The following is a 21,201-nucleotide window of genomic DNA, read 5'->3' on the forward strand; positions in this document are numbered from 1 at the left end:
AGAAGCAAAACAGCAACAATAACAGCAAACAAAAAACAAAACAAAACAATGTCCTAAGTGAAAAATTTAATAAATCTTACCTACCAAAATCATAGCTTAGCAACACAGTACTTAGCAACACTACAGTACTTATGATCACACGACACCTACAGCTTGCTGCCAATGCCCAGCATCAAAAGAGAATATTATCCTCATGCTGCATGTTGCTGGCCTAGGAAATGATCAAAATTCAAAGTTTGGCTTCCACTCAATTGGCATTGCTTTCACAGCATCGTAAGGTCAAAAATCCTAAGTTGAGCTATCACGGCTGGGCCCGAGGGTCCCCGAGGCTGAAATGAGGAACTTAATCCACCCGTTTAAAATAAGTGCCCATCTTTTGGCCTACGACTCCCAGCAACCTATGCGTTCCCTGGTTTCCCTCCGCTCACAGCGCTGTTTTTTCTGCGCCTGCGCACAGTGGTGAGTGGCGGTGGGACGGCTTGCATAGTTATTGCTATTGCGGGTTCGGAGTCTCCGCGCTGAATGCCTCAAAGGCTCAGTTGCAGCGTGCTGATTTCCTGGTTTTGTTGGATTGCTATAGACTGTTAAAGAGAAAAAAATAAAATAAAATAAGTACGCAGGTTTGCTGACTCCCGTCTCAGAAATAGGATTTTCAGGATGGGTCAGTAAAAAGAGGAATGAGAAAGATTGGAATTTAGAGGACACACTCAAGAGTGGAGTGAGGGAGGTCAAGGAAACGAGGCACCCACATGTACACTTTTCTAGATCTATGCATCTTTATTCACACATGCACCCCCACCCCAGAAGCAGCCCAGCTGTGAGCTGTCTCTGGAGCAGCCTTGGGCTGGAGCTGCTGCAGCTGAGGTGTGGATGCACCTCTGCCCACAGCCGGCAGAGGCTGTGGCTTGGGTCCACTGCCACAAGGAGGAGCATTCTGCCCAGTGTGGGTGTGGCTGGCAGACAGCTGCTGCAGGACTCCTGGGGCCCTAGGTTCCCGGTGAGAGGGAGGATGGATGGCCGTGTGGATGGTGCCCTGCACCCGGCAGTCCTCCTTTGGATCACCTGCTCTCCGTGGTGGGTGGGCCCCTGTTGGGAAAGGACAGGGGCCGCATCGCGCACCCCAGCATTTTCAGTCCCAAAGGCCCAGCCAGGCCAACGCCCTCTGACCCTGTGAACCAATGGAAGTGGGGATACCCGAGAGGAGATGGGCACCCACACAGTGGACTCCCTTCGAGGGCTCCAAGGGTCTCAGGTGCCCACTAAGATGTGGCTGGAAGGACAGGCCCTGTGGGGCCCCAGCCTTGCCCCACGACACCCTTCTCTCCCCGGGCTGTCTGTCCAGACTTGGGGTCATCCATGTGGGTACCTGGCCAGCCCAGGTCAGGGCCACCCCACGTCTAGGGACCCCTGTCCCACTCATGGGGACAGGGCCTGGCATTACTCCCCTCAGACCTGGAGGGATTGGCCAACTTTCACACACCAGTGACCGCTGGAGGACTGGCCCCAGGTTGCAGCAGGTGTGTCCAGCGGTCAGGGTCTCCCTGCCGACCTCGAGCCTGGGCCTGCACCAGGAGAAAGCAGTTGGCAGCACCAGGAGGAGATCCAAAGGTTCCAAACTGCAGAAGTGTGGGAGCAGCAGCCAGCAGTGGTTGGGGTGGGGGTGTCCCACACTGTGTGGTGGTGTGGGGCAGGGCAGGGTGGAAGCCGGCCTCAGAGTGTCTGCAGCTCCTGCGGGGGGGGGGGGGGGGACAGAGACACCCCAGTGGGGCATCAGGCATCTCCCCTGCCTCGGGTTTGCTGCTCAAGGCGCTGGAGGGCAGCATCCTGGCCCCTGAGCTGGCGTGGCTGGACCCTGCTGGGCAGAGCCAGCCTGGAGGCCTGGGCAGAGGTGTCCCTGGGGGAGGTCTGGGCCCCAGCTCTGTCCAAAAAGGCTGCCTAAGGCCTCACCTGAGGTTCACTCCCTGGCCAGAAGTGTGGGAGTGGGGGTCCCTGCACCCAGAGGATGGGGAGGGAGGTGGGGCTGTTGCACCCTGGCAGGAAAGGCCTCCATGGTGTGCCACCAGGCCCCAAGTGTGCCCAGTCCACAGGACGCAGTGCAGCGGGGTCCCAAGAGTCACTTCCCAAAATAGGCTCCCAGGGAGGAGCAGCGAAGCTCCTGCCGGAGCCTGTAACTGAGTAGGTACCCTCGCCAGCCTTCATCGCTGCTCAGATTGCAGTTGTTCTGGGGATTTAATACAGTGCCAGTGCAGCCACGCTGGGCCCAAGAAGCCCAGGAAAATGGCTGTGAGCATGGCATTCGTCCTGGTGGGCCGGACCACCCGGGGCCAGGGCCCGCGCTGGCCCGGGGCTATGGGTTGCTTGCTCCATCACTGCATCCTGGGCTTCAGCCAGGCCCTGAGTGAGAGTTGCAGTCATGGCCACAGGCAGGCTGCCCTGGAGGCGTTGCGCTCAGATCTGGTCCCAGCAGTAGCCCCCTCACCGCCTGGCCCTGGCTAAGCCCTCGCTCCTGACCTTGGCCCAGTCCCAAGCTGGTGCTCACTGGGGTTCCAGAGTGGGCCAAGTGCGGTGCCTATGCCCAGGCCCGACCCACACAGGAGCCCGGCCAGCCATGGTCAGGCTGCTGCCAGTCACAGTGGTGTTTTCTTTTGGTTCTTAGGGCGCCTGCTGTCGCATTTCAGTCCGTCAGTTCACTAGAATGTTTCGTGCAGAAGAGTTTCCAGTGCCCTCCTCTGGGCTCGCCATGTTTCTTTTTTCCACATTAAGCAGTTTGTGTTTTCAGTCATTCAGGGTATGAGCCGTGGTGAAAGTTCCTTGTTATTTTTTTGCTTGCAAGAGAAATTTTAGCAAAATGACATTACCCGGGGAAATAAAAAGGTGAAGTTTAATTAGAGCTTTTTTGTTTGTTTGTTTGGTATGGGAGATCGAACTCGGGACCTTGCACTTGCAAAGCAGGTGGCAGAGCTTTTTTTTTTTTTAATAAAGGAGAATCCAGAATTTAGAAATAATTTTCATTACCCGATATAAGGTGTGCTACACAGTCACAGTTATTAAAACAGCACTGAACTCCGATGAGGGTGACAGATTCCCAGATGGGGCTCTGAGGAGGTAGACACAGCTGTGGTCCGGAGTGGACCGAGAGCCTCGATTTGCTGCCCAGCTGGGCACCCAGTCCCTAGGTGACATCTGTCCTTACCCAGGCTGACGGAGAAGCTGGCGGAGATTCCAGGATCCCAGTCCCAAGGCCCACTGGGCTCAGCCTACAGACTGACCCAGGCCGGGGATGCCCCTGGGGCCCAGGAAGCCAACCCTGCAGTGACCAGGGCTCTTCCCAGCACCTGGCCCTTCATGGGAGGGGGTGGGCTGTCACTGCCCCTGAGGCTTATGGGCTGGAGCCAGGGGACCTGGAGGATCAGCCCTCTGGTCCTCCTTGGGGCTCAGCGGCACTGACGGTGGCCTGGTGACTGGCACCCACGAGTGGGAACCCGGGGAGGGGAGCAATGGCCCTAAACTGGAGCCCTTTGGCCACCGTCGGTGCCCTGACCCAGGTCCATGGCCGGCCTCTTGTCACTGGGCGGAAAAGCACGTGAGGCCTGGTCCTCCAGCTCTAAGAAGCAGTACTTGGGGCATCCTCCCCTAGCATGATGGTCACCCCCAGGACACCTGGGGAGTTTCTGATCTTTTGTGCCAGATGGCATAGGAGGGCTGATGGGGTGGGTGGTAACAAGAATTCACCCATAAACAAGGAACATAGAAAAGACAAGTTTATTAGAGCAGGCTGTGGTGCCAAGAGAAACAGCAGAAGAGGAACTGCAGTTGGGTGAGAGACTGGGGTTTTTAGAAGGGCTGGAGGATGTGGGAAAAGGGTCTAGATAGCAAACGTGATTATCTAAAGAATGCCTGGGTCATTTAGCACCTTATAGATCTTCCAGGGAACATCTGTGTTATGTTTAAAACTGTATGCTTGCTGTTACAACTTTGGCAAGACCATTTCCCCTGGCTTACAGAAGCCTATTAGCTTCAGAGGAGAAGGGACACAGAGGTCTGAATGGGCCTGCCACCCTTTCATGTTTTAACCCTTTTGTTGCCAATGGGCAGCGAGTACATTTGGCGTGGGAATCTAAAATAAATGTTAAATGTGTTCACTGCTGTGGGGCTTGTAAGCAGGTGGGTAGGGGTCTCTCGCTGCCTGGGCCGTCACCCCCACACCAAAGAGGAATGGGAGGGAACTTCCCCTCCGAGCGGAGATCAGACACTGCAAACCTGAAGAAATATCCCACAGAGCAGAGCACGCTGCAGTGTGCAGGGTGGGCACGGGAGCAGAAGGGCCAGTGGCCCCACACCAGCTGCTGCTGTGCTGGAGAGGAAGACACAAAGTGCAAAAGCGGTCAGGAACCGAATCATCGCTCACAGAAGTGATTTGTACTAGAAAACAAAAAAGAATGTGTAGTGATGGGTACTGGTAAATGTGCACTGCACTGTGCAAACAGTGACTGGCTATGTTTCTAGATACCTGCAGCAAAAAGAATAGAAGTTCTGTTTTAAAAGATGACACTTACAATTTGCGTCTGAAAATATCAAGTTCTGAAGCCAGGTGTGGTGATGTTCACCTGTAATCCTAGCACTCGGGAGGCTGAGGCAGGAGGATCTCTGCAAGTTCCAGGCCAGCCTGGGCTACACAGTGAGTTCAAGGCCAGTGTGAATGACATAGCAAGACCCTGCCTCAAAAAACAAACAAAAAAAACAAGTGAAAAGCTGATGTGGAATTAATGTAGACAGCTAGGTTAATTAGCAATTATTATAAGGCAGTTGGGCAGGGCTGGGCCCTCAGCATAGAAAATGATTGAGGCACACTCACTGAAGGTGAATATGAAAAAGAGAGAAACTACTGCACCCACTTCCCCTAGGATGAATAGCAGTGATTGATATCTAAATAGCCATCAGTCACCTTAATTGGGAACCAAAACATCCCTAGCTAGCCCATCCCTTCCTGGAAATCCGTGTACGCTTGCTATGTGACTTGCTTCCCCATTCGATCCCCATTTAATCAGTATTACCTGGGCGACTGAACTTGCAGTTTTATTGTTTGATCACGGTTTTGTCCCACCTCGTGCCCAGCCATGCTTTTCCATTGGATCTTACAGTTTTGTCCCACTTCGTACCTGCCTCACCTCGTGGCTTTGCTCCATAAGACACGTTTGAGAAGTGGAGTGGTGGGGGCAGCCCACTTCCTGGGTGTCCCCCCGGTCCCTCTTAGGCAGGAGCTGTCTTTCCCTCCATAAATATCCCTAACTCTTAACCTCTGTTCCTGGAATTCATTCTTTGATTTTAGAGAACACACACTTGTGTTTCGGATATCTAGCAGGTTAGGAGTTATAATATTTCGCTTGTTTGGATTATTTTTGCTTATCTGGAGTACTTGCTGCCCTATATTTCTAAAATCAAAACTGCCTTTACCTGTAAGAAGCAAAGTGTCTGTCTAGGGGGTGGTGGTGCACGCCTGTAATCCCAGCATTCGGGAGCCCGTGGCAGGAGGGTCCATCCAAGGCAATCTGAGGCCCAGAGTGAGACGCTGTCTGAAAACAAAACAGATGAATAGCAAAAGGTCTGCCGGACTTTCCCACCGACCCCTAAAGGGAGGCCCTAGGACAGAGCGGCAGAAGTCCCTCCCCGCTCCCTCCCGCCCGGGCTGAGAAGCAGACTCTCCGGGGCCAGCAAAGAGGAGACGACCGTGGCCAGGGGGCTGAGGGCAGCAGTGCTGGAGGAGGGCAGAGCTCTGGCCCTTTGCTCCCTGCGCCCCTGGTGCCCCCGCCCCCCTCCAGGTGGGACCAAGTAGACACCTCTTGCTGCCTGCAGTGAAGGCTGGGTCTGTCCTGGCCACCGAGGCAGAGGGTGTGGGTGAGAAGCTTGGCCTGGGGGCTTGACAGAGGGCCTGGAAAGACGTGGTGGGTAGGGCGATACTAAGGGGTAGGACACGGCCATCGTCAGGGGGCCCAAGGTCCCTTCATTTCCAAGAGAAGGACAGGCATTTCCCCCACCGCGGAGGCCCTGGGGCCCAGCTCATGACCTGGCGTCGGTGGGGCCCAGAGCCAGCCCCTGGACCCACCAACAGTCCAAAGCCCCATCCCTGCCTTGTCAGGATGAGTGAGCACTGATGCTGGAAAGGACAGAGGGAGAAGCCAGAGGCGTGAGCCAGCTGAGTGGATCCACCTGACGAGCCAGAAGGAGCACGAGACGGTGGACCCAGCCTTCAGAAGTCCCCAGCACCCGGGCACTGGGCACAAACCCTGGCTGGGACCTCAGGATGAGGTGGGGTGGCTCTGGGTCACCCTCCAGCCCTGGCCTTTGTCTTGCTCCCAGTTCCAGGAACACATCCGCCTCCTGGCCGCACCCCCAGATGGCCCTGGGTGCATCCTCTGGACGGGGGCACTGCCTCCTGGGCCAGGACCTTTCCCCCAGTCTGGGGATCTGACCCAAGTGTGACCTGTGCCCAGAGAAGCCGCCCCACCCACCCAGCCTTGGAGACCTGCACGGGCTGCTTCTGTGCAGGCGACCCAGTCGAAGTCACATCCTAATAAAAACAGGATTGTGTGTTTGGATAATCAGGTGACTCACCAAGGAGGTGACTCACCAAACAGAACTTCTTGAAAACTGTTGTAATAATCAAGACCAGGAAAGGATGACTGAATAGTTTTTTTTTTGAGGCAGGGTCCTGCTGTGTAGTTCAGGCTGGCCTATAACCTGTGGCAATCCTCCTGCCTCAGCCTCCCAAGTGCTGGGATTACAGGTATGCACCACCACGCCTGGCCGATGACTGAGTATTCTAACTTGCATTCTACATCCTCCATAAGTATTTGTATTATCGCTCCTACATTCATTACAAAGCAAAGTTCAGTCCTCAATGCCAGTCTCAATCCTGGTACAAAGCAAAACATTTCCAGAGTAGAAGATATTGGTTTTTTATTGGTTTTTCCTTCTCATACAATGAAAGAGACAAACATTTTCAAATCTTTCTTGCATAAATTTACTGCAGAAAGCTCTTCAGAGACATTGCCTCTGCAGAAGACCTCAGCTTCCACAGGGAAAGGTATGTGGTGGTGGCCAAGGGGTGTGACACCACGGGTCTGGAGAGCAGATGTGTTCTGAGAAGCTGCCTGTTCCTTGGTTTTCTGTGTGATGGATTCTACTTTTTTACTGACGTGCTTCATAAAATCAGAGTTATGCTTCCAGAAGAAATAAACAGACAGGAAGACCAGAGCTCACAATAATTCTCTGACCAGCTGATGCTAATGAGACTCCAAGTAAGCCATAAAAATAAATAAGGTTCACAAGTTGATTGTGAAATAATGTATAGGGCCACGTGGCTGCCTCCCACCCCCTGGAACCACTGAGGTCGCACATGGGTGGGCCCAGGGCCACGTCTCGGGGTCCTATGGAGGCTCGCTCTTCTCCAGGGACATCAGGTGTGGAATGCCACGACGCAGCTGAAGTCATGGCGAGTGTCACGGAATTCCATTTTCATGTTGCGCGCCCGTCGTGTGTGAAATCTCTTCACTTCATTTGGACTTAGTGTCTGAACTTTGCAGAGTCCTGCAAGCCGGCCCGCCTTGGTTCCCCCTTGTGTTCTGATGCACTGGACTGGCCTCCGGCCGCTTTACGTCTGGCTGCCTCACTCTTCTCCAGTCACAGTCCCCTCATCCTTCCCTCCGGCAGCCGCAGCTCAGAAGTTTAACCTCGGGACACCCTTCACCCAACAAGGCCTCTGTCCTTCCTGTCTGAGTACAGCCAGCTCCGGAGCCTTTCTGCAGGGTAACTGTGAGGAAAGTTTTTCCTGGATATAAGGCGTCTTCTGTCTCACATACACCGCAGACCTGAGCCCCAGTAAGAGGCCACACTGCTCATGGCATTGGCCTTTGAGTTTCTTCTCAGCACTGCAGCCATCTGGAATTATGGTGTTGACCTGCTGGTGAGATCATTACTCGCCTCTCCCCCATTGAAATGCAGCCTCCACAGGCACTCGGCAGATGATTTGTCAAATGAATAGATGAAGCCAGGCGTGGTGGTGCACACCTGCAAGTCTAGCATGGAGGAAGCTGAGGCAGGAGGGTCTCTGTGAGTTTGAGGCCACCCTGGATTAGTTGGATGTATGGTTGGTGGCTGAGGGGTGACTGGGTAGACGAGCTGGTAGGGGGGTTAGTGGTTAGGCACATGGATGGATGGGTGAGTGTGTGGATGCATGGACAGATTGTGTGTGGAGGGCTGGGTGGGTGAGTGCTGGTGGGAATGGGCCAAGTGGGTTCCATATGCAAGGGTGCTGTCCTTGCAGCAGGGCTATGATATGGGTGGTGAAAAACACCTGGCCTCTCCATCCTGGTCTGCCTGTGTCTACCTGTGTTGGATTTGAGGCCAGAAGTCTTGTGACTTCACCAGAGTGATAACAGGTGATATGTTAAGTGACAATAATAGGTCAGGTAGTAAGAGCCGGGGCTGTGGGATTTCCAGGAAGGGCTGCCAGGAACACAGAGGACAACCGAGTAGATGGACACCACAGTCCCACCCAGGAGGAAGGCATGCGTGGGATGAGGAAGGGGGAAGACACCAGAAGTGCTGCAGGACGGAACGGGGAGCTACCACATCCTGAGGGCAGAACCGGCAAACCAGCAGACCCTGCAGATTCTGCATTCTTCATTCTCTCCTGGGCAGCTGCCTCTCATAGCAAACGTGTGATCGAGCCTTGTTGGCAGGACCAGCTGTGACTCGGGTCATTTATCGTTTTCTTGAAGGGTGTTACGCCCTTCAGAAGCACAAACGGACTGCTTCAACTACTTCTGGCCCAGAGCACAGTCTTAACATCTGATGTTGAAAGGAGATGTTTATCTTTGCCCAAGATTGTTCCGTGAAAAAGGAGAGAGCAAGCAGGAGGCAGTGACTGACTCTGAGTCTCTTATTTTACTGCAAGTTCTCTGTGGAGCCCTACCCCTGACACCCAGAGCTCACAGTTCACCGTATTAGTCAACTTCCCATTGGTGGGACAAATACCTAACATCTGAATGTAAAGGAAGAGAGACTTATTTGGCTTACAGTTTCCAGCGGGTTCAGTCCATGGTCTGTGGGCTCCAAGGCAGAAATAGCATGGTAGAAGGGCATGTGGAGCCGAACTGCTCAACCCGTGGCCAACAGGAAGCAGAGTGAGAAGGGAAGAGCTTGGGGAAAGAAGGCATCCTTCCAGGTCACACCCCCAGTGACCTCCTCCTCCAACCAGGCCCCACCTTCTACTAGTACACTCAGCCATGAACTCATCAATGGATAAGTCCGTTGGTGAGTGCAGCAGCCCCTGACCCAATCACCTTCCAAAAGCCCCACCTCTGAACACAAGAGACTTCTGGGGGACATTTTAGATCGAAACCATAACAAGGCCACTTTCTCTGTGGCTTCATGTGTCAAACATCAAAATAAATTGATGCATTCACATTCTGGGGTGGACTTGGACCCCAAAGGAAGTCGGTCAGTTTCCTACCCTTCCAGGAGTGGCTGCCACCCCTTGTCACTGGGTCGTGGTATCCCATGGAGTTGTAGCCACATGGCAGTGCCCTCCTCTCTGCTTCGGCCACAAGAGAGGGGCCAGTGTCCATCCAGCATGGATGCTGAACTGATCCTGTGGACACTGAGGCTGTCCCAGGCGTAGGCAGAAGGGGTGGGAGGGACAGAGAGGGAAAGAGCTCAGACCTGAAGGTGCTGGGAAGGGGGCACCTGGGAAGCCTCCTCTACCACCCAAGTGACCTTGGCCTGGACCTGAGAGAGGACCTGGTGTCCGCCGAGAGGAGGAAGCTGAGGGACACTACCTGGCCATGTCCCTGCCTTCAAAGCCCGTTGTGCAAAAGGAAGGCTGCCACCTGTGAGCCCCTTTTTGTTTGCACGTTTGTTTTGAGACAGGGTCTCGTTAGGCCGTTCAGGCTGGCCTTGAACTCACTGTGTAGCCCAGGCTGGCCTCGAACTCACACTGATCCTCCTGCTGTGAGTCACTTCGAGATCTTTCCATCAGGAGAACTCACATTCCCCGTTAAATGCGACTTTAAAAGTGTGCTCTTATGCAGTGAGCTTTGTTATGTATGGGAGCCAAAATTCATTCTGTGGAAACTCGCTCCAGCCGTGTCCCTCGGCTCTGCACAAGTGAGGCACCACAGAGACCTGGCCTCAGGGAGCATTTTCTGGACATGCTTTCTGTGATGCGGGCCTTGTTCCTCGGGCCAGCAGTGCCCCCACAGTGAGCCGCTAGCAGGGGACACCCCCTCTGGGGCAGGTGTTGTGCTCTGAGCAGCCTTGAGTGTCTGGGCCACATGAGGCTGGTGGGGAAGGCCCAAGGCCCGCGAGCCCCTGGCACCAGCACTCGCCCGGGGTCTGCTTTGGGACAGGGCTTGGAGGCCTGAGCAGATGCCCACGGTCCCCTCCTGCATCCCTGTGACCATCCATGGCACTGTCCTTGTCTTCAAATCACTCTCTGGCACTGCTTCTGGTGAACAAGTGACAGTATTTAGCCACATGTGCTACACACACAGTGTTTGGTGACACTCAGGCCCCGCCCCAAGGGTGCACTGCCTCCCCAACGCCCACTTTTACCATACCTGTCTTCACACACAACCGGTCACTCCTTAGACATTATTGCCAGTAGGACGGAACCACGGAGACACGTTACCCCGTCAAAGTCTCGGGGGTCCCCTTGGTAAGGTGGGCCAGGCATGAGGCCTCAGCCCAGAGAAGAGACTGAAGCCAGGGGAGCCCAGGGGTGCCCCATGCAGGCCGTAGTGGCCGTCTTTCCCCGGGCACTGCGGGTCCTGGTTACCTGGACTCTGCCTCTTGCTGCAGTGGCCTGTGAAGGGCTGGGGTGGCTGGCGGAGGCCTCAGGCCTGAAACTGTAGAGCATCCCCCTTCCCCGACAAGAACATGGGACTCTCATGGAGACAGGCCATGTAGGACTCAGCATCATCACCTCATGTCCCGCCCATGACTGCAACCACAGGGTCCTGAGGGCAGGCGCAGGAAGCCTCAGTCCCTAGGGGCTGCCCTACCTGAGGACAGAAGGTTCTAGAGCATCCTGAGGAGAGCAGATGGGCTTCCGGCTGGAGACTCCGGCAGGTTCCCTTCCCGCCTCCACCAGGCAGTTACGTCCAGATTGGTGGGGGCCAGGCTATAGGCCCTCAGTCTCAGGCCAGGGTGGACTTGCCTCAGGAGCAGAGAAATGTGCAGAAGATTGCAGACTTGCTGGGTGTGCAGGAAAGCTGTAATCACAGCACTCCTGGGCAAGATAGCACCTGCTGAGCGCGATACAAAATCCAGGCCTCCAGGTATGGGGAAGGACCTCAACTTGCTCCCTTTGAGATGCTAAACCTGTTCCCTATTTTACTACCCTAATCTTACTGCAGTTGCTATTTCCAGAAAAGTACACTATCCCTCCCCTGCACCTCTTACTGACTAAAAAAAGTGGGCCCACTGCGGCGTGCCGTCCACTAGAGGCAAATTCCTCCTGGTTCCCCTTGTGCCTTGAACATTGCCTCTGTCTCTTTCTTTTATTCCCCGTTGTCTTCCCGACAGGTACTCGGGGGTCTGATCAGCCCCAGCACTGCTTGTCCTGGCTGGGGTGGGACAGTTCTCTCAAGCGCAGTCCTTGAGGTGGCCAGATGGCATTGGCCTGGGCTCAGCCCCAACACCCACACCTTCTGGACTTAGCCACCTGGTAACCTCGGGCAGGCACGGAAGCCAGAGCACCCTGGGGCTTCCCCACCTGCTGGCCGACACCTGTGCTGCCCGGCTCTCGCCAATGTCCTCTGGTACCAAGGCCCCACTGTGTCCCCAGGATCCAGTGGTGGAGCCGGTGCCAGCCAGCAGCCCACAGGCGACTCGTGCTGCCCAGGGGCCTGGATACGGGGGGGGCAGGTCTCCCTGAGGCTCGGAGGGAAGGTGTCCCGATCGGCTCTCCCGATCTCTGTGGTCCCCAGGGCTCCTGGGCTAGTGGAGACTCCCTCCTCTGCCTCCATCTCCGCACAGCTTCTCCTGTGAGTGGGTCCTAATCTCCCCCTCTCTTTTGGTGGCACCGGGGATTGAACCCAGAGCCTTCTCTCTGGGCTACATCTCCAAGACCTTTTTCATTTTTTTATTCTAAGACAGGGCCTCAGTAGGTCGATAAGCTGCCCAGGCTGGGCTCAGGCTTGTGTTTGTCCGGCCTCAGCCTCCTGAGTGCCGGGATCGCAGACCTGCACCTCCGCGTGCAGCTCAACTCTCGGCCTTTCATAAGAACACCAGTCATAGTGGGTTTAGAGCCCAACCCCATCTGGTGCGATCTCATCTTAGCCAATGATGTCACCAAGGCCCTCATTCCGTGTGAAGCCCCATTGGGAGGTACGTCCCGGGAAGACAAGGAAGTCGGCACAGGGGACTCTCCGAGGCCAGCAGGTGACTGGGAGCTCAGACGTCACCCAGGGCACAGTGAATGCTACAGAGCTGAAGGAGCAGCAGCGGGAATCAGAAGCAACCCTCCCTGCACCGCCCAGTCGCCCCCAGCCCAGCACAGCCTCGGGAGGCTCCTGCGTCCCGGCAGCCACTGCCTGCACCTCAGCACGGGCAGCTCAGTCACAGGCCAGGGCTGGAAAGGGCCCGCAGGACGAGGCCCTGCCCCAGCTGCCAGAGCAACCGAGGCTCATGGGCCTGTGGTGTCCATCTGGGAGGCTGGCCTGGGACAGGGACTTGGGCTTCCCACACCTCAGGCCCCTCAGGATGCACAGATCCCACAAGGGCTGACAGCAAGGCTGGTGGGAAGTCAGAGAGAATGGCTGACGGATGCTGGGCAGAGGATGGCAGTGAGGACTCGGAGATGCTGCTGTATTATTTTTAGGATTTCAAGGGTAAATGGTTTTGGACAAGGTTTATAATTTTTCATGCTCATTGCTGTGAATTCAAAAGCCGCTCCACCTAATCCCTCACCTCTGTTGTTGTAAGGCGGTTTTTGGCAGATCAGTTCCCAGCTGCCTTTTCCTGGTTTAAATCCTGACACCCACCCAGGCTGCAGCTTCCCGTGTGGCTGGTCACACTGGCAACACTAGGAGTGCGAGGGAGGAGGGGCCCTTTGGTGCCCAGAGGTGGGGGTTGGCCCTCGGCTTGTGGGTGGATGGCAGCTGGCGCCCAAGGACCTCTGTCCAGAGTCCTAACCAAGGCAGACCCAGCAAGGAGCCTCGGGGGCTGACTCCAGACGCTGCCCTGCACATCCTGGCAGACTGCAGATCAGCTCAGCACCACTTGGAGTCTGAGGTTTATCAGATGCCCGTGTCCAGGGGGCCTGGACACAGCCTCTTGGAAAAGAAAGGTTCTCTTTAAAAATACACAGAGGGAGAGATGGTTTCAGTTTTTCCAGCAAACAAAAACTTATGCATAATGAAAAAAAAAATCCAAAAGAATAGGAAAGATAAGCCAGGGCAGGGGGTAAATGTTTAGACAGTTTATGAACAAAGGTGTGGTACCCAAGATAGATAAAGAACTACACTGTGGAAAAGGGAAAAGAGAATTCAGTCAGAGAGGAAATGAGCAAAATGAGAAAACAGGCAGCCCCATGTAAGGACCCGAGGGAGGGCACCGGGACAGGAGACACAATAGAAATATTTTCTTTTATTTTATCTTGTTTTTTTGAGACAGGGTCTCACTATGTAGTTCAGGTGGCCTGGATCTTGCCGTGATCCCTCTGCCTCAGCCTCCCGAGTGCTAGGATCGCAGGCCTGCACCACCACACTCACAGCACAATGGAAATAAGAATAGATGCAGCTCACACCCAGCTGAAGGGAAGGGAAGCTTGGTGTGGCAGTGCTGGGCACTGTTCAAACCCGGACAGATGTGCTCCTCAGGGCCTTGCACCTGCAGCCCTTCTCGTCATCTGGGGGCAGCCATGGGAGCCCAGAGCACCCGGGAACCATCTCTGACCTCCACCCCACGTGGGGAGCAACAGCCCTGTGCCAGGCGAGGGCCCTGAAGCAGGCGAAGCGAGGCCTCTGCTCTCCACCCCACAAGGGAAGTGCCGGGAGGCGGCACTGGGGTTATAGACAGCCAAGTGGGGTAGAAATATTACAGGCATCAGACAGGGCTGGGCCCACGAGAGTCAGTGCAGGAGAGGAGCACACATCACAACTGTGGCTGGAGGCGCACCTGTTGGAGGCCCAGCCTCAAGATAAAGACAGAAGGACCTGGCCGACATGCCTCCCCAAGGGATAAGCAATAAATTGAAGATTATACCATAATTGGCATCACCTCATCCAATAAATATAGGTAGACCTATACTTTACCTAATAAAGTATAGGTGGTGACCAGGACCTCCCGATCCATCCCTTCCTTAGAGGCCCCTTGTTCTTTCCATGCACCCTTGCTATGTGACCTGCTTCCCCACTGAATCAATATACCCTAAGTGGCTGTACTTGTAATCTTATTGGTAGATCATAGCTTTGACCCACACTGTACTCACCTCGTGATTTTGCTCTACAAAACCTCCTCTGTAAAGTGACGTCCACAGCAATCCACTTTCAGGTCCCCTCCTGTCTCTCAATAAATTTTTCCTACTCCTAACCTCCATTGTTCCTTAGAATTCATTCAATTTTGGCGAACACGAACTCGGCACATCTGACATCTAGCAGGTTGGGAGTGACATTATTTCCCCTATGTCACTGTGACCCTCCCTGGGGACCCTGGTGCTAGACAGATGTCAAGTCAGGACGTGGGGGTGGCAGAGTGAGAGAAGTGCTTTGCTTAGTATCACATTTGGATTTTCCAGCTGTTTCAGGCAGGTTTCTAATTCCGCAAGTAGTTTTTCTGGAAACTGGGGCCAACACCGTCACAAATCTCCGTGTGCTAGGAAATTATTTTTTCCTCCCTCTTCCTTCCTTCTCTTCCTCTTTTCTTCCCTGTCTCCTTCCCTTCTTCCTTCTCTGCCTCCCTTTCTTTCCTTCTCCTTTTCTTCTCTCCCTCTCTCTCCCTTCTCACCTTTCTTTCACATGGCTTGGGAGCAGGGCAAGGTACACCCATTAAACACACGTTCCCAAGTGGCTGTCATGGCGGAGATGTCTGGCACGAGGGCGGTTGGGCTTGGTGTGTGTTGGAAGGGCCCTGGCTGGGCACTGATTCATCAGAGTTGGGGTTTACCGGGGTGGAAGAGCAGGGCCACTGTATCCAGGCCCCTGACATCACTCAGGGCTCGGCCTTGTCCCCGGACTGCACAGCACAGCAGCCTGGAGATGGTTCAGACCCGACGGCTGCCTCCCCTTGAGACTGATACAGTTGCAGCTGGGCTGAGGGTCCCCGAGGCTGAAATAAGGAACTTAACCAATGAAAAAGAATTTTCAGGATGCATCGGTAGAAAGGCTTATTAGAGGGAGATACTGGACATACTCAAGGGCGGAGCGCGGGTGCTGAGAGAAGCGAGGGCCGACACAGCTGGGGTAGGGCTCACATTTGAGACTGTCATCGGGGTGACCTGGACCTGTGTTCTCACTGCCTGCTGGTCACAGTGCAGCCACCACGTGAGTGTGAAGTGCCAAGACCATTAGACAGCTGTCTCTACTGCAGCATTCCAGGCTGGAGGAAGCTGAAGGAAAAGGCAATATCCAGGCGGAAGGGAATGGGCAGACCGTTCGCAGCTGAAAGGGACTTGCCCAGGTGTGCTGTGTTGAGAGCCAATAAACTGGGCTTGTGTTCTGAAGCTGCAGTTTTTCTTTAAAATACAATTTTCCATTCTCGATTTCCTGCTCTCCTTTCTACCTAGTTTTATTTCTTCTCTCCTACCTCGGTATGACCGGAATGGGGACTAGTCAGTTTTAATTACTGCATAACAAATTTCTAGACTTAGCGGCCTGAATCAACAGCCACGTATCACCTCAGGCTAGGGACGGCAGTCACTTTCTTGCAGCTGAGACAGAATACTTGAGACTTCCAATGTAAGAGAGGAGAGGTTTATTTGGGCTCACAGGCTTTAGAGGTGTCAGTTCCTAGTCAGCCGGCTCCACGCAGAAACAGTGAGGCAGAAGGGCTTGCTGCAGAGGAAAGCTGCTCCCACCCACCACGGTGGCCAGGAAGTAGAGCACAAAGGGAGGGGCCAAAGAGGGAAACGGCCCTTCCCGTCTCACCCCCAGTGACCTCCCTTTTCCCACCCTACCCCAGCACATTTGGCTGCATTCCTAATAGCACCCCATGAGCCATCCTCCTTCGGAGGCCATTTTAGATCTAAACCACAGAGGGGTTAGGAGTTGGGGCTGGCTGGCAGGACCCCTGCTCAGGTCTCAGGGGTGCAGAGCTGTCTGCCTGGCCGTGGCCTCAGGGGGCAGAATGTTCCTCTTGGTGGCTGTGGGACCTAGACTTCGGTCTCTGCTGGCTGCCGGCCGGAGACACATGCACATTTCAACCTCCCCAGCTCCTGCTGCTCAAGCTGCAGCTCACAGCCTGGATGACCTCAGCTTCAAGAGAGAGAGAGGCAGTCAGCTCCAAGTGTGTGTGTATGTGGGTGTGTGTAGAAGATCTATAAAAATAAACATAGGGTCCATGTGTTCGTAAAATGTAAGAGACACAAAGTTCTATAATATATGCAGCAATGTATGTATCCATAAAGTATTATAATCAAGAGTGATGCCTATCACCTCAGCTGCTTCCACTGATTAGAGGCAAACCAAAGGAAGGGTGTGACTTGCTGGGGTCACCACAGGCTGGGGCAAGAGCATTGCAACTTTTCTAAGCTCCCAAGAAGAACTTAAGGTACTGCACAGAGCTGGGAAGCAGTGATCCAAGGAGACTTGCTGTTGTGAATCCCCGAGGCCAGTGAGCTTCACAGTCCAGGCTCAGCCAGCGGCTCACCAGCAGCCTGTATGCAGATTTGCTGGGAAAGATGGCCCAGGAGCAGTTAGGTGCACCAGACAGAAGTTTGGAAAAAAGGAGTAAATTGCCCCATTAATATGATAAGTCATTACAAAAGTCCTCTATCTACAATTTTGTGTTATTAATAAAAGCAACTGGCATTTAAATAATTACCATGCAAAGAAAACAAAAAATGGGAAAGACCAAGGAGAAAATACGTTAACGTTGCTGCACAGGGGTACTAAAGATGTTAGTTACAAGACCAAAATCTTTTCCTCAAAGATGAGACGTATACATTTGACAATGACTAAAAGAGTGAATGATGAAGAGAGGAACCATAAAGAACAAACGGCTTAAAATGCAGTTAATTGACAAGGGATCAGCTTGCAAAATTCATAAAAAAACTTTACTAGAGAGACAAGAACAAGGAAGATCATTAGGGTAGGGACGTTGTATCTGGTGAGGCAGAGCGACCCCAGGCCTGACATTCCACTGCCCAACCAGGAGCCCAAGAAGAGGGAGGCAGTGTAGGGAGGCAGAGGAGCAGCCCGGCCTCTGGGGAGCCTACAGCTCCTGCCCTTTTGCACATGGTGGCTCTTCCAGGGTGACTCAGCACTTTCTCTTTCTGGAGCCAGGGCTCATGGGAGATATGCAAATGTTCCTAGGGCACCATGGGAGCCCTTTAAAAGCCTAAATTGGCCAGTTCTCTTCAAATGGCTCCTGGGAGCTGAGGCTCCAGGTTTGGAAGGTGAGGGTCGCTGGGAGGGTTCCAGGGGCCTGGGGCTGGTCTGGAGTCCTAGGGGGATCAATCCCTCTGTCCTCCTGGGCTACTTGGGGCAGGGAGGGCTCTGGGTCCCACTTCCAGGTCTGGAGCTCCACAGGCTGGACTGACGGCTGTCTGGCTCTGAGGGGGTCAGGGTGATGGGCGAGGTTGGGGTTCACCAAGCGACCCCTGACACACGTGGCTCAAGCTGAGTGAGGCCCAACCAACGAGCCTGAACCCCCACACCCCCTCCCAGCAGCCCGCCCACCAGGGAGCGCCTAACCCTACTTCCTTTGGCTTCCCAGAGACTGGAGCAGTGCTCAGCTGGAGGAATTTCCAGAAGCTCAGACTTCCCAATCTTGGCAGGTTCTACCTCCAGGACCCTGAACAAGAAACACCTTCCTGCTCCTGGCAATCTTTCTCCCTCACCCCACCTGTTCTGGGCCTCCACATCCCCAGCAAGCGCCCGCTTGAGGTTCACCCGCAGAGGCAGCAGTGTGGCCATGTGCCCCCCGGTGGAGGTGCGCCTGAGCAGCTTAGGCGTGTCCTACCTCTATGCTTCCTGGCTGTACGAGCTGCAGCATGGAGGCTACCACAGGCCTCAGGTCTGTTTTGCCTGCTTCAAGGTTGCCTTCCAGAACTTCAAAACCCTACTGGAGGACTTGGAGGATGAAGACTGGGAGGACATGGATCTGGAGGAGTCAGAGCCTGAACAGGAAGGGGCCCCAGGGCCAGGGCCTGACCCGGGGCAGCCTGCACAAGAGGTCGCTCTGCCCGGAACCCAGGGGCCAGTGCAGGTGCTCATGGTGCCCAGTGAGCTGATGCTCCTAGGCCTGGGCTCCAAGCATGAAGACTGGGCCCAGGCCCTTCCCTGGAAGATTCCTAAGCTTCCTCACTGTGCCCACTGGCCCAAACCCCCTCCTCCAGATCCGGTGTTCCCCAGAGTGACTCTGTCCCTGGTGGAGCCCGTGCTGCTGGAGCTGGGCACCATGTGGCCAGTGCAGCCTATGGAGGCCGAGGCCTGGTTGCTGGATCTGCAGGTCTTCTGCGTGATGGGCTACCAAGACACCACCATCTACCTGCGGAAGATGACTCCAACTCAGGCCCTGAGCTGTCCAGGAGAGCGCTGGAGAGTGCTGCTGGAGCCGGGTGAGATATGGATGTCAAATATGAAGGTCCAGGGATCAGTCAAGCCACAGGACCTGCTCCACTACCCGCTAGGCATCCAGGAGAGAACAAAAGACGGTGAGCGGATGTTCCCTGCATTCACAGTCCTACATAACAAAGGCTTCTTCGCCATGTCCTTGTGGAACCTGCGGTACTAGGGCAGGAGAGGAGGGGGCTTCAGCCTCTGCTTCATGGTTCCCCACCTCGGGGCAGGACCCGGGACCCCTGGAGACTGGGAGCCGTGTTCCCAGGGGGCCTGGAGAGAGCCTGGCTGTCACGGGAGTCCTGGCTCTGGGGGAGCTGTCCTGCTTCCAGCCCTTCCACCCCGAGCTGGAGAACCGAGGGGCTGAGCCCCAGGCAGTCAGTCACCACTGCCCTGGCCATTCCAGGAGACCAGGGACTGGGCCGGGCCGGCCACTGTCCCTCCTCAGCAGCCGGGGGAGCAGGCGGCAGGGCTGGCGAGCTTCAGCTGGAGGAGTGTGGAGCAGCCTGGGACCGGGAATTGGACCTGCTGGGGACTTAGAGTGGGCATCACCTGTACTCTTACACCAGTGGGGGCTGCCTCGCAGGTGACTTCCTGTACTCCAGAGTATCACACTGACCCTGAGGTGCTGACCCAAGTGGCTGCTTGTGAAGTGGGGAAGGAAGCACAGCACGGTGCACCAGCCCTGCCTAGCTATGCAACGAGAAGCCAGGAGGGGCCCTCGAGCGCACTGACCCCTAGCCAACGCAACGTTTGTGGATGTCCCTGCATGCACATTCCCTGGCAGCCACACGCTGGCCTGTAGTGGGAGGAACCTGTTTTCAAGAAGATTTTTTATGCAGTTCCGTTCTAGCTATTTTGTATGTTGTTTTAATTAAATAAATTCATGAAAGCTTTTATTCAAGCCTGTCCAGAGCTTTCTTAGAAAACCCTTGCTGGTGGCCTTGTTTAGGGTCCCCTCTGGGACAGATCAGTTCTGACAGCACCAGCTTCCCTGGTCAGTGAGCAAAGGGCCAGGAAGTTTACAGCCTCTGGTTAACGACTGGGTGTGGCCTTCCCTCTCTCACTTCCTAGGAGTGACCAGTGATGGACCAGAGGACAGCTGCCTGGCAGGGAGCCTGCTCCCCCTTCACCTCCTGTTCCAGATACTGCATGGAAATCCGGCTGAAACTCCAGGCCGTTTATGGAACTTGGAACCCAATACCTACACCTTGTCCGGGGTCTTGATGTCATAGTCAGTACCACGCGTGGAAAGTCAGCATTTCCCATCCCGGTGCTGAGATGACACATGTCATGACGCAGTTAGGAGGCCCTCAAAGGCACCGCGCAGCATCCCAGACACCAGGGGTGGATAAGGGCTCACAGCAGATGCTCCATGGGGCAGGGTGAGGAAGGTGGTGAGTTCAGGGAGTCGGATGTGCCAGGAAAGCAGGGCCGCCAGTCAGCCTGCCCTGGGCCACCTCCCTCCACCCCCACCTGCCTTGCCCATCCAGTTCCCCTTGATTGCCTCCTGGGCCAGGGCCTGTTGGTGGCGGCCAGATTTAATCATGAACTTTGAGATCGTCCTTTCAAAAGTAACTTCCAGCATTATTTGCTTGTTTCAAATAATGCATATTCATTGCCAAGAATTCAGAAGACAGATAAACAAGGAAGAGGAAAGTGATCCTGGCCAGCCACACATCCTCCAGAGAGAGCTGTCAGCTTTGGATATGATCTGTTTTCTTCTGTGAATATGTACAGGGTTTGGTGTTGTTTATTTATTTTTAAAGAAAAAGCTTAAAAATGTGGTGTGGGCAGATTACTTGTAGGCAGGAAAGGGAGGGCCAGTGCTGACCAGCTCGCTCCTGAGGCTGGCTCTGTGCCCAGCTCTGTGCACAAGGCAGACTTTCTCATCTGGGCAGGTCTAGAACCTGGTTGGGGCCCAGGGTACCCTCCTGAGTCCAGAATCTGTAACCTTCAGAGCCTCCGAGCAGTGGGATGACAGCCCCTAACAGGCAGGAGCGAGGCATTTCGGGCTCCAGAGCCCTCCCCAGAAAAGCCAGGGAGACCTAGAACTCAAAAGTGACTTTGGTGTTCTGCAGGGGACTTGGGTCCCCTCAAGGATGGGTTTCCTGCCGACTGGGGAGGCTGAGCAAGACCCCAAGGAGGTTAAGGTAGAGCTCTGCTGGTGGGGGATCTTCTTCAACAACGGTAAAGGTGGGGCCCGTGGGATCATCAAGGAGACCCCAGCTGAGGAAGGGACTTTGACCCAGTCCTGAGCAACCCCGTGGGGGAGAAGCTGAAGGAAGGGAAGCCAGGAGGCTGGGCCCAGGCTGTCCTTTGAAAATGCTGCCCACTGCCCAGAGGCCCCACCCAGACTGGAGACGTAATGGCTCCTCCTTCCCCAACCTGGGTGCCTTCGGGTTGGGGCTACTAGATC

At 54.8% G+C, this 21,201-nt stretch overlaps 1 protein-coding gene and 1 long non-coding RNA gene across 3 annotated transcripts; one reads left to right on the forward strand and one right to left on the reverse strand.

Annotated features, from left to right (window-relative positions):
* Nucleotides 1-3,744: 3,744 nt before the first annotated feature.
* Nucleotides 3,745-11,638, reverse strand: LOC106010725 (uncharacterized). 2 transcript variants are annotated; one of them, XR_001184468.3, is made up of 4 exons: nt 11,064-11,638; nt 5,455-5,573; nt 4,557-4,715; nt 3,745-4,354 (listed from the first exon to the last, which is right to left on the reverse strand). It is a non-coding gene; the product is annotated as an uncharacterized LOC106010725 (long non-coding RNA). The 2 variants fall into 2 exon arrangements; XR_002388176.2 differs by having other exon boundaries at nt 4,557-4,719.
* A 5,901-nt stretch (nt 11,639-17,539) lies between these two features.
* On the forward strand, nt 17,540-21,159 carry LOC101697562 (testis-expressed protein 19.2-like). Its single transcript, XM_013078103.3, has 3 exons — nt 17,540-17,617; nt 17,938-18,877; nt 19,857-21,159. The coding sequence occupies exons 2-3, from the start codon at nt 18,136-18,138 to the stop codon at nt 20,015-20,017; spliced, it is 903 nt and encodes a 300-aa protein (XP_012933557.2). The 5' UTR covers nt 17,540-17,617; nt 17,938-18,135; the 3' UTR covers nt 20,018-21,159.
* Nucleotides 21,160-21,201: the final 42 nt, after the last annotated feature.

Source organism: Heterocephalus glaber, unplaced genomic scaffold, assembly GCF_053883595.1.
Source record: "Heterocephalus glaber isolate CG9 unplaced genomic scaffold, H.glaber_assembly_v1.0 deba00000937, whole genome shotgun sequence".
NCBI lineage: Eukaryota > Metazoa > Chordata > Mammalia > Rodentia > Bathyergidae > Heterocephalus > Heterocephalus glaber.

Bases quoted from the DNA above. Each gene is read 5' to 3' on its own strand.
- LOC101697562 (XM_013078103.3), top strand. From the start codon at position 18,136: ATGTGCCCCCCGGTGGAGGTGCGCCTGAGCAGCTTAGGCGTGTCCTAC. The intron at 18,878-19,856 runs GTGAGCGGATGT...CTCACTTCCTAG, and splicing joins CCAGGAGAGAACAAAAGACG to GAGTGACCAGTGATGGACCA.